At 35.6% G+C, this 13,382-nt stretch overlaps 1 protein-coding gene across 2 annotated transcripts in view; it reads left to right on the forward strand.

Moving 5' to 3' along the window:
• MTX2 (metaxin 2) overlaps window positions 1-5,694 on the forward strand; it is a 71,209-nt gene extending 65,515 nt beyond the window's left edge. For both annotated transcript variants that reach the window (XM_040971777.1, XM_040971778.1), the window contains one exon: window positions 4,201-5,694. In XM_040971777.1, coding sequence (XP_040827711.1) covers window positions 4,201-4,372 — 172 coding nt within the window. In that variant the 3' untranslated portion in view covers window positions 4,373-5,694. The remainder of the gene's footprint in view (window positions 1-4,200) is intronic.
• The last annotated feature ends 7,688 nt before the right edge of the window (window positions 5,695-13,382 follow it).

Genomic DNA, 13,382 nt, shown 5'->3' on the forward strand with positions numbered 1-13,382 from the left:
CAATGGCAAAACCAAAGGTTTAGTTTTGAGGAGTTGTTTAATTGGTAATAAGATGTAGATTTTAAAGTCAGTTTTACCCTACTGCTGCCCATTCTGCTAATAAATAGTAAAAAGTGAAGTTTGCAAAAGATTTAAATTTTAATTTTATCCAGTCATTTAGTTCATTTTAAAATGCAAATAAGTAACATTTAGGAAATGGTAACTTGTATTCACTTGGTTACAGTAAAATTTTTTCCATTTCTTTATCTGTAGCAGGTGTTATTGCTTTGTGAGATACTTAGTTAAAAGAGGAAGTATATAATATTAAGCTCCAGGTTAGAACCCTGGATTTTATTTTTTGCTTTAAAGTATACCGATGGCCTGGTTGCTGTTAGCTTTCTATGTATCTTCATTTTTACCCTCTAAAATTAGAGCCAACTTCCTCCCAGCTTACCTGCTAGGCATGATGAAGATCTGAGGATAGAAACCACATGACTTCACCAGCTGCGATGAGAAGAGGATAGTTAAGGGAGGGTTTGCAGCAAGAAATAGTCATTGTCAAAATTGTCACTTGGGTGATTGGTATATAAAGAAAAGATCTGTAGATTATTTCCAGTAGTGTACAGAAATGACAGTAATATATTGGAAGAGAAAAATTAAAAAAACATCCAGACAATATTAATGATTTTGGAACTAGATAATATTTTGAAAGTTGTCATAAAGAAGAAAGAAAGATGAAATAATAATAAGTAAAGAAAACAAAAAACATGAGCACTATAAAAATTTAAACTGGAGAAGTTTAGGAAAATGCTCACGTTTCTAATACTGTTTATGTTATTCAAGTGAAAGAGTGGAAGATAAACACAGAAATGTGGAAAGAATAATAATAATGCACAAAAAGAAGGGAGCAGATTTCTCAGGACTTTGAAAATATATTTATCACTCTGGATTATTTTTTTAATATGAAGTCTATAAATTTAACAACATATTTGAAACTTCTTAGAACCCTTCGGAAAATTCCTACTTCTATCCAAGTGATAGTACACAAACCAATTGGTAAACCGTAAGAGTAGAAAATTATTTTTTTCTCCTTGTGATATGGCAAGATAATTAAAACTCTGGAACTACATGAAGTTCTTGGCTTGATTCAGTAGAAAGTTCAATTCAGTAGAAATTCAGTTCAATTCAGTAGTAATACTGGAAAATTTATTTTTTGTATTTTTGTCTTTCAAATGAATTACAAATATTTTCTTAATTTATTGTCTTTTTTGTATGTCAGGTTTATGAGGTGTAATTTTTCTGTGGTAAAAAGTGACCATTTTATCTGTGTAGTTCAGAATTTTACCATAGCCTACAATTGGGTAACTGCCATCATAAGTGTACTTTTCTGAAAGAAACAATTGTGAGCATTCATCATTTACAGCAGAATCAATGTAAGGAGGAAAGTTTCAAAAAAATATGCTTTAAAATTATGTATATGTGTGCTTTGTTTTAATCTATAGTGTTCTGCTTCCTGATAGATGTTCTAAAGCAACTTCCATAAGGTTGCTATCTGTATGTAACAGCAAGTCAATTTTTGGGTGCTTATACCCATATATAATTTAGCATCTTTAGAATGATATGGATGTGCTAATGTTTGTGCCAATGTTACTATTTTGACTTCTTCAGGAGTGCTTGGGAAATGCTCTGATTTCAGCACACCTTCATATCTGAACTTATTTGGAATCTTCATTTACCAATAAAGAGTGCCCATATACACTGCTGAAAGCCTGTTCAGGGCACATATTCACCTTTTTTAGGCCCTTGTACAAGAAGTAGTGGTTAGCTAGATCAGGGGAAAAATGCCATATTGGTGAGATAGATCCACCTTTTCAGAAATACGTTTAGGGATATGTGGAAGAATTGGTGTTCATATTAGGTATCAGTGTGTTTCAGAGCTCCAGTTTTCCGCACTAAATTCTTGTCTGATCAAGGAATCTGTTATTGATTCTTTGCCTATAAAAATGAAATTCTGAAACTATTGAGTCTAAGGACACTGGTCATATTTTCAGCAGTCCTGTTTGCTACCCTCTTAACTTAGCTGTAGACTACATTTCTGATTTTGACAAATAATTCATGGAGTGTGAAAGAAGACTTTGAAAGAATGTGCATCAATAGTATAAAAAAATAACCCATCTGCTTTAGTCATAAGCAAATGCTGTTTGCCAGGTTGCCTTTAAAGAGCTTGATGTGTGTGTCATTTTTCTATTTATTCATGGAACCCACCTATGCCAGGCATTGTTGTAGAGATTAGGAATATAGTGAGAAAAGAAGGTCTTTTCTGTCACATTCTGGTGGAAGAGACACACAATAAACAACAACTATTATATAGTGTTAAGTGTTACATAGAGAATTTAAATGGGGTCACATGATATGATAGTGACTATGTCCGCTTCAGTTTGTGTGGTCAGGCATGAAAATGTAACACTTAAGCCTTATTCTAAAACAACAGTAACAACAAAAACTACAAGAAAGGGCCAACATGTAAGTCGGGGAAGAATATTCCAGAAAACAAAGGAATAACTTATGTCAAGGTTTCAAGATTGGCCTTAGTTTGCTGTGCTCAGATGAAGGAAGCAGAGCCAGCTTTGATTGTGTGTTGAGACTAGCAGGAGAGGTAGAAGAGGTATATGGGTGGCAGATCATCTAAGTTTTTGTATCCTTATGTAAGGAGTTGGTCATTTTAGTACAAGTGGAATGGAAGTCCATTGGAATATCTTATGCATGCAATTTTGAGATTTGATGGCATTAACAAAAAAGAGCCACTTTGGCAGTGGTATGCAGAATAAGTAGGAGGAAGTAATTAGAAGATTGTTGCTCTGCTCCAGGTGAGAGATGATGGTAGTTCAGACTAGAAGGTAAAAATGAGACAAGTGATGGTGTTCTGGGCATATTTGGAGGTATCTCAGCCTACTTACTTAGGGTTATAGGAAGGGTGAGGGGAAAAGAGGATTCAAGGGTTGCCCTTAGAACGTTGTCTTGAGCAACTGGGTAAATAATGTTTGGGGAAATGGGGGACAAATAGATTTGAGATACTTATTTAATTCTGAAGTTGAGATGTTATGAAGGCCTTTAATTGTATGAATCTAGAATTTAATTGTATGAATCTAGAATTTAGGGAAAAGAATATGACACAAGTATTTCAGAAAGTTCATGGATAATGGAATTAAAAGTTAAATTCATTTTGGTACAAATTTTGAAATTCATGCCTTTTTTTTTTCATAGTACATGTTTTCCACAGACTTCTGTAGAACTCCTTAATTTTAGAGGTAGTGAAGTGAAGATACTATTTAAAGCCACACAACTTCACGAGCTCATTCATCAGTGGCCATCAAGTCCCCCAGCACCTGGAAGGATTCTAATTTAGATCTCAGTGATCCCCCAAATCTACTGTGCCAAATTAGATAACTGAAGTATGTTTTCATATTTAGATAGGCTAGTATCTGTGTTTTCAAAAGCTTTATTATTATGAGACTAGCAGCAATAATTCATAATTATGATATTTTCTCCTTTTAGTAATCTTGCATTAGTAATTAATATAATACAGATTGATGATAAAGCATTATAAAGCATTGGTGATAGAATAGATTTCACTTTCTTGTTAGTAACATATAATTGAAGCAGGAAAACTGGAAAATTTTATGTTGGAACCATCTTTATGTGTCCTTTAGAAATCTAAATTCTTTTAAAAGTGGTAAAATTAAGTTTATATCATGTTGGCGCTATGTGATTGGATAATCACAGTTTTGTTGTGCAAGGATCACAACCGAATCCTCTCTGCCTTCAAAGCCTTTTGTTCATGTTATCTATTAAAATATTTAGTAAATTGTGGTAATTTAGAGTATCTACACACACACATACATATAAATACATACACACGTTTACTTGACAAAGTTCCTGGCACATTGGAGACCTGCCGGTTTTATCTGGTAAGTTAAGCAATAAAAGAATATGATCTGTTATTCTATATTCATTTGCAATGTTTAAAGAATACTACTTTTTTAAAAAAGCAAATTATATAACTTGTAAGCCATAAGTTGTTTTTAATAACTAAACAAAAACAGTTTTTCAAATTATACTGATTTCTTATATGACTTTTTTTCTTTTAAAACAATGAATAAAATATTTTAAAAACTGTTTTCTACTGTATTAGTTAAGTTGCTCTCATTTCCATTTTTTTAGGCCTACTGAACTTGATGCACTAGTATTTGGCCATTTGTATACTATTCTTACTACCCAGTTGACCAATGATGAACTTTCTGAGAAGGTGAAAAACTATAGTAACCTCCTTGCTTTCTGCAGAAGAATTGAGCAGCACTACTTTGAAGAGCGTGGTAAAGGCAGGTTGTCTTAGAGTTCTATGTTAATTTAGTTTATGATCCCCCAAAATCAAAGTTTTGAAAAATGTGTTACTTGAATGTTCCAATGTATATTGGTATCAAAATTTTAAAACCAAAAACATTGTGTTTCAAAACCTCAAAACAAATTATATAATATATCCTAAACATGTGCTTTTTACTGTTACTTGTATACACATTAAAATAATTCTGAATTGTTTTATTTGATAATGTTGTACTGAGTACCTGGAAATTTTTGTTTCTTTGAAATGTGTGCATTTAAAATAAAGTTTAAGTAACTATTGATGTCATATTTCCTTCCTTTTGATTTTTCTGATAGCTACTTTTTGTAAGTGTGAAATAAACACTCTTTTGTAAGGCAAGTAAGGTGTGCTACATACTGTGAGATACTTTACTTAGACACATCGCATGCCTGATGATGGGAATATGTTCTTAACACATGTATGCTTAGAAATGTGGATGATTTTAAAAGCTGGCACAGCTTTAACATTTAAAGCTGTGTACTCTTCATATCTAAATTTAATTAAGAATATACTTGATTAGACAGGAATTTTTCTTTCAGCGTTAATTATTCGTTTATTTGAAAGGTAGAATGACAAAAAGACAGAGAAATATATCTTCCATCTGCTGTTTCACTCCCCAGATGTTGCAGTGGCTGGGAGCAGTGTAGTCCTGGAACTCCATCTGGGTCTCCATATGGGTGGCAGGGGCCCAAGCACTTGGATCATCCTCTGCTGCTTTCCCAGGGACGTTAGCAAGGAGCTGTGTTGGAAGCAGAGCATTCAGGAAATTGAACAGGCAATCCAATAGGTGATGCCGTGTTGTGAGTGATGGCCTAATACTGCATCACAATAATAATGCCAAATAGGAGTATTTTAATAATACATTTTAATTTCTTTTGTAGAGGAGGTAAGGTAATTTTTTAGAAGTATTGCCAAAAATTTAATTGTAAATACTAAAAACACTAAATGTAACTTTTCTAATATGCTATGTCTTAAAAAAATCAATGATGCTATAGAAATAGGTATGAAACATCATTTCTTATTTCATCCTCTCCATTCTGTATGTCTTTTATTGTCTTGTTTTGTATTGCTTTACTGAAGTTCCAATGCAGTGATGAACAGAAGTGGTAGAAGTGGACGGACTGGCTTGCCTTGTTCATGATTGTAGGCATAAATATTCTCTCTTTGACCAGTAGTATGTTTTTGTATCCTTTATCAGATTCAGGAAGTTCTTTTTTATTCCTGCTTTGTTGGGAATTTTTAAGGTCATGAACAGTTGTAGACTTTATCAAAGGCTTTTTGTACACTTGTTGAAATGACAACACATTTAAAATTTTTCATTTATTGAAATGGTAAGTCACAGTAATTGATTTTCAAATGCTGAAGCAGCTTTGGTTTCCTGGGATGAAACCCCATTTAATTAGGATATATTATCCCTTTGCATATTGTTGGATTTGATTTGCTTTTTTGTATGCGTCCATAGTTTTGAGAGATGCTGTTCTCCAGTTGTTGTGTAATGTCTTCCCATTTTGGTGTCATATTAATATTGCTTTCCTTAAATGTGCTGCTTATTCTCACATATGGGAAGAGTTTAGATCTAGAGTTATTCTCTCATTGTTTGGTAGAATTCAACAGTGTAACAACTGAGACTGTGAAGTTTCTTTATGGGAGCATTCTAAACTACAATTCAGTTTTTTTTATTAGAACTATTCAGATTATCTATTTTTTCGTAGATGCTCTTTTGCTTGCACCTTTCAAGGAGTATGTCCATTTTCTAGAGTTGTTCTGCTAGCCCTTTGTTACCTTTAAATGTCTGTGGTGTCTGTAGTAATATCCTTTTTTTTTCCTTTTTCGCATTTGTAAACTATTTTTTCTGTGGCCAACATTTACATTTTTCACTGGCTTGTGTCACAAACTTGGTACCATTGTTTTTTCTCTGTAGTTTTCATGTCTTCAGTTCTTCTCAGCTCTTATTTCCTTTTACCTTCTTTTGACTTAACTGTTTGTGGATCTCACCCTTTGTTAATGTGGAAGCTTAGACTAATTTTGAGATTTTCTTTTTTGAGTATATATATTTAAATCTATTTCTGTGCATTGTGTGGAGGGAATTTTGATAATGTACTTTTATTTTGAGTTATTTAAGTATTTCAAAATATTTTCTAATTTCCCTTTTGTTTCATTTTTCATTCATGGGATTTATAAGTGTAAAGTTTGGAAATATTTGAGAATTTCCAACATAATGTTCTGTTACTGATCTCTAGGTTTGTTGCGGTCTTAGGCAGCTTGTTCAGGGTCATCAGCTTGGAAGTCACTTCCCCCCCCCCCCCCCCCCCCCCCCATGTAGTCCCTTCTGCCCACCTGTGATATTTACCTGTCATCACCTGGAACCTGAGAGGGGGTGGAATTGCATTGTTGCATAATCATTCCCCTAGCAAGCCTTTTTCTTTTTAGCTTTATTGTAGTAACAATACTTAACATGATACCTACTTTCTTAACAAGTTCTTTAATGTATAGTAGTCAACCATGTTGAAGTGAACACTAAAGTGATTGGTATGTGCACAATATTGTGTAACTACCACATCAGACTAGTTCATTATCCCCAAATGAAACCCTGTATCAAGCATTCCTTTTTCCGTTTTCTAGGTCCCTGAAAACCCACAGACTACTTTTTGTTACTATAGATGTCCATTTTCTGGATACTTCATATCAGTGGAATCACGTACTATGTAGCTTTTTATGTTTGGCTTTCATTTACCATGATGTTTCAAAGTTCATCTACATTATATCATGTATCTGTACTGTCACTAATAATATTTCTTGTTCTAAAGTTCTGGTTCACTTCCCAATGGTTTCAACAGCTGGGCCTGGGTCAGACAGAAGCTAGGAGCCAGGAACTCCATCTGAGTCTCCCACCTGGCAGAAACCCAAGTACTTTGTGACAGTGGCCCAGTTGTTGGGCTGTGTTTTACTGCTTTCCCAGGCACATTTATCAGGGAGCTGGCTTGGAGCTGCAGCAGCCAGGTTTCAAACTGGTGCTCTAATGCTGGGTACCAGTGTTGCAAGCTGATGTGGGCCCTGGCATCAGCTTTCTCATGGGGTTGAGAATCAAGGTGAATCTATAAATTTTCTAGCATTTGTTGTTTTTCAGATAGGAAACTGTTCTTTTCATCTTTCTGTATTATAAGTTAGAGAGCTAGGTTTCTGATTCTTGAAATAAATACTCATTTGTGCCCTGGAATTTCCACTTCCTGATGGGTCAAGTTGGTTGATACCTGCCACCCATGCAAGAGGCCTAGATTTGGTTCCTGTCTTTGTTGGTTAGGACATTGCGGCATTTGAGGAGTGAACCTTGCAGATGTGAGTTCCATATTTCTGCCTTTCAAGATAAACAACTGATTTTGTAAGAAATTTTATTATTGCTCACTTCATACCTATACAAAAATGGAGAGAAGAATGAAAGGATATCCCACCTGCCTGTGGGAGATTGCCCCTGGATCTCTGCCTGCCTAGCCCATGTGGGATGCCATAGGCATATGGCATACTGTTTCTCCAAAGGGGACCCCTGACAGGAGTCTCGGCTGGCTGAGACCCAAATGTGGCCTGTTCACTGTGCATGCAGCAAGAGCAATGGGCTGCACTCCAGTCTCTGCAACAAGAGCGATGGGCTGCACCCCAGTCTCTCTCTTCTGCCTCTTTAAAGAACTATGCTAGAACTTCCTTTGTAAACAACTGTAGTAAGTCAAATGTTATATTCATCCTGTTTTTCAGTGGGCAAGGAGCCTGCCTCAAGACACAGCTCTCTGTGCTTTCTGACCTTTAACTTCATTGGAGGGTCCAGAGAGATAGACATACCTGCTAGCCAATCACAGTGTTGTTGCTAGGTGGAAGTACTGTTGGGACCACCTTCTGCCTGTGACCTTTTCCCACCATATATAGGTTTGTGACTTCTCTCAAATAAACGGACATTCCCTCAGTGCCAGTTTGTCTCCAGTGTTTCTGCTGCAGAAGGAGACTGTCACCTCACCCCGTAGACAGTGCCTGCTGGACAGAAGCTCCCTGAGACCTGCCTACCAACCACTATGTTGTTTTAGCAGTTATGACTCAAGGCCAATCTGTATTGCAGTTTTTAAATTTTTTTAACTTAATAATATGTGTTGTATCAATTTATCTAAATTTGCTTTTTAAAATGTAGTACTCAGGGGCTGCCATTGTTGGCACAGTAGGTTTATCTGTTACCTAAACTAAGAGTACCAATTCCAGTCCCGTCTGCTCCATATCCTATCCAGCTCCCTACTAATATGCCTGGAAAATGAACAGAAGATGGCTCAAGTTCTTGGACCCTCACCCACATGGGGCCAGGATGGAGTTCCAGTCTCTGGCTTCAACCTTGTCACTGTGACTGTCACTTGGGAAGTAGACCAGCAGATGGAATATCTTTCTGTCACTATAACTCTGCCTATCAAATACATATTACTAAAAAAAAAAGACGTGTAAATGTGTTTTTCTTAGTATTACGTTCAAGTCTAGGTGGAAAAAGAATGTTACTAATAGTTTAGAAGATCTCAGTTTGGCACTTGTTTCATCTAATCTCAGCTTTCCATCCCTCCTGATTTGCTGTTATTCTGAATTTTGTTAGTTGTTCCCCATGATTTAATTTCCCCATTTTTTATCTTGTTATAAATGAAGTGATACTATATGCCTTTTGTGCTTTGGCTTTCTTCATATGATGTTACATTTTTAAAATTGATTCATTTTGTTAATCCTAGCAGTGGTTAAAAACCTTATCTATTATGTTACAATAAACTATGTATAAATGTTGCATTTCTCTGTTCTCTGGATTTAGACTTGGATTCATTTGGGTGTTTTGTTGTAAAAATAGCTGCCTAGGACTTGTGCCATGGTGTAGTAGGGTAAGTCTCCCTGAAGTGCTGGCACTTCATATGGGCTCTGGTTCAAGTGTTGGTTGCTCTACTTTGATCTAAATCTCTGCCAATTTGCCTGAGAAAGCAACAAAAGGCGGCTCAGATCCTTGGGCCCTTAGACACATGTTGGAAACTGGGAAGAAACTCTAGGCTCTTGGCTCCAGAGCAGTTCAGCTCCAGGTGTTGTGACTATTTGGGGAGTGAACTGGAAGATGGAAGAGCTTCTCCATCTCTCCCTCTCTCTTTGTAAATCTACTTTTCAAATGAAAAAAAAATTTTAAAAATTGCTGCATATGGATAACCGTGTATATATCTACCTGTACAAGAATTTAAGAGATTTTCCACAGCATATACTTAATGTAATTGTTCAGTTGTCAGTTGTGTATATTTAATTGTACTACGTAATTCTAAATAGATTTTTAACTATATGCTTAAGATTTTTATACGTTTAAGGTTTATGCATATCTTTGCCAACATTTGCGATTATTAGACTTTAATTTTTTGTAAAATGATTTTCATTTGTAGTTTTTAAGATTGTCATTGAACTGTTTTATGTTTATTGGTTTTTTGGTTGTGTATATGTATTTTTGGATGTGTCTGTGAGAGAGAAATGGAGAGAGAAAGTTAGTAGCATTGCCCATTTTTTGTTGGGTTGTTTGTGTCTAGTGATTTATGCCAAGCCCATTTGTAGTATAGCTATTAATGCTAGTTATAATGGTTATAAATATCTCCTTGCAGTTTACAGTGTTTCTTTTCATTGTCTTATGTTGTCTTTGGGTGTATAGAAGTTGTTAATTTTAATATAGTCAAAATGAAGATCAGTCTTTTATGATTTGAGCTATTTGTCTTGTGTAGGGTATCCCTCCCAATTCTAACGTTTAAACGTTTAAACCAAGGTTTTAGAGATCTATCAACAGGTGGGATTTTAAAATAAAAAAGCCTTATTCACCCATGCAGAGTGATTCCTACACCCCCGTGGCTTGCTTATTTTTAACCCCAGGTAGGCACAGTCTTGGGAGCTAATTTGGTTGTGGTAGATCTTAAAGTCATAGAACATGTGAACAGAAACTGACTCCACCAATTGGTATTAGGCAAAATATTCTTCTGTTTTCATGTTTACCTTTTGATTTTACATACTTTACCCACTAAACTCTTAAAACTTAAGTCAAAAGTAATACTAGCAAAGAACACTGAAGTTTCTAAGTGCATTTGATTTAATTTGTATTGAAATTTTTGGAGGAAAATGGGAAACTGGTATCACATACAAGGTATAGTTTTCAACTACATTGTGCTCACATATGAAAGCTAAGGGGAAAGAATAAAGCCTTTAGGTTCTGCTTAGCAGAAGATTTGCTCTGCAAGAGAGCGGTGTTGCTGTTTTGTCTCCTGTGCTTTGTCCTGGGCTGTTGAAATTCCAGTTTATGACAATTCGGTCACTATATCTCCTAAAACATTGAGGAGCAAGACATAATCTTCACACATTACTCAGAGTATTAGATCCTCCATGTTATTTATTAGAAGTCATTTGACTGCGATGTTCAAAATCTTTTCTAAATGATTAGGCTTCTGGTATCTATCTCGTGGGAGACTTTAGAAATACTGAGTATTTAATTGGACAGCACAAAGAGGTGCTATATCTACAAATTCTTGAACAGTGGTCTTTATTGCTCAGTATCATATTTCATTACTGGATTAATGCTCATGAGAGTGAAGTTGTAATGCTATTTTGTGTGTGCATCCTCCAAAGTGCTTATTTTCATTCATTCAATAAATGTTGGTAAAGTACTCTGAGTAAGAAATGCTGCTGCTTAAATTCAGGGACAAATTTGGTGAAGTACTTGCTGAGTGAACGAAAGTCAACAAAAAATCCCTAAATACTTAGAAGTTAGCTCACTTTGCTATAGCCTAGGGTCAAAGATGATACCACAATGGAAATCGTATTTTTTTTACATGTTTATTATTTATGTTTGTATTTGAAAGACAGAGCGAAAGAGAAAAGGAGATACAGAGGTGTTCTTTCCACTGGTTCATTCTGCAACTGCCCATAGTAGTCAGAGCTCAGCCAGGCTGAAGGCAAGAGCCCCAGCTTCATCCTGTGTGGCAAGTGCCATCATCCATAGCCTCCCAAGACACAATGGAAGAAGGCTGGATTGAAAGCAGGGCAACAACTCCTCAACCCAACAATCCATTTTGAGTGCTGATGTCACGAGTTACCTAATGACATGTTGTGCCATAACACTGGCCCCCAGAAAAATACGCTGCTAGTGGGAGTATGAATTGGTGCAACCACTTCGGAAAATTACAGTTGCTCAAAGATACGATCACAATGCGACTGCTTGCACTTGCATTTGACTTAGAGGAAGAGGACTATGTCTTTGCAAAGATTACACCTGAATGTTCATAGCACCTTACTTCAAAATCATCCAGACTTTGAGACTACCCAAAAGCTTATCTGCAGCGAATAGGTAAATTACAGAACAGTTCAACAGCAGAGCATTGCTTAATCATAAAGATGAATGAAATTTTATTCACACCAATCTTGGTGATTCTTAAGACCTTATCTATGTTGGAAGGAAGAAGCTAGACATGTGAGTACATGCACTGCATGTATTTATGTATATGTATATAAGATTTTTAAGTAGGCAAAGTTAATCTGTAGTGACAACAGATCAGTAATTGGAGAGAGATTGTTGAATGTAGAGAAGAATGCATTTTAGGACTAATGGAAAAATTCTGTGTTTTGAGTTTGCTTATATGATATATATAAATATGAAGCTTATAGTGCTATCCTATTTTATGTAGATCACATCTCAAAGTTGATTTAAATGAATTGGGAGGTGTTTTCTCTTCTGTGCTCTGAAACAGGTGAGAGACAGACCAGCTTTGGGGGAGGGAGTAGATTTTTGACTACAAATTCAATTCATTTTATGGTCACTAATGTATTTAGTCTTCTATTTCCTTTTACTTTAAAGAATGAATCAATGACAGCTCAATAGTGTAGAATTTCAATTATGGATGTTTCACTTATCATTAGGAATTATGAGATGTTTCATTAGTGAGGGAAGATGGTTCTTATCTTATTGTCTGTTTTCCACTACAGTTATGCTCAAAGCTGTCCTTAGAAGTTATTCTGAAATCCAGAGTGGGGCTCTATTCCCCTCTTCTGTATTCCCAGTGTTAATTATACTTTGATGCAGTTTTTAAGTGGTCACAACACCATGCTTAGTGTTTCTTGTGTAGATAAGAATATAACTAGAAGATATGGTTGAAAAAGTTTGGGCCTAATGTGTGATCCTTGAAAATCTATATTGTCATATACCTCTATGCAAGTTATTTTCTTACTTTGTTTTTATTTGATACATCTTGATTTAGCAGGAATCACAAGCTCAGTTCAGAAGCTAGACTTATGATGAATAGATTTAAATAGATAAAAGTACTAGATAAAAGAAACAGTAGGGATTGTGCTAAACTGGATAATACATTCCTCTGTCTGAAAGCATGAAAAATATTAAAATAGCTTGCTTGCCAAACAGACATGCCAGTAGGTCAGGTGTGACTGGTTGTCTCCATTTGGAATTCATTACCTTATGTGACTTAAAAGAGATGGCACAATCTAAAGCAGTTCTCAATCAGGAGACAATGAGTATTCTGGGAAGTGTTTGAAGTCTACACAATTCCTGTGCCACCACCTGCTTCACTGAAGATCACCGAGTCTCTACGCTGGTATCTTTTGGTAAGTGATAAAGCTGACAGTATCATGTGGCTTTAGTTGCTGGCCATTGTTAACAGTTCTCTTCCTAGCAGTAGAAAATATTTATTTTGCATGGGTTTAGCAAAACAACATTTGTGCACAATTGCGTTATTAGGGAAATGACAAGAGAGGACCAGATGTAGCTCTCAAATGACCCATAGTAACAATGTCTAGTACTTGGGCAAGGATTTTATTTTCTCATCTATTATTCATTCATTCATTCATCCATCAATAAATATTTAAATTGATGCAAAAACAAGTTAGTGGGTTTCTTTTCTTTGAAGATACTTAAAACTTAGTGTTGGGAGGGAAAAACCCTGGCTCTGGTGTT

The sequence above is a fragment of the Ochotona curzoniae genome, unplaced genomic scaffold, assembly GCF_017591425.1.
Source record: "Ochotona curzoniae isolate NIBS_2020 unplaced genomic scaffold, NIBS_Ocur_1.0 contig_2210, whole genome shotgun sequence".
Lineage (NCBI taxonomy): Eukaryota > Metazoa > Chordata > Mammalia > Lagomorpha > Ochotonidae > Ochotona > Ochotona curzoniae.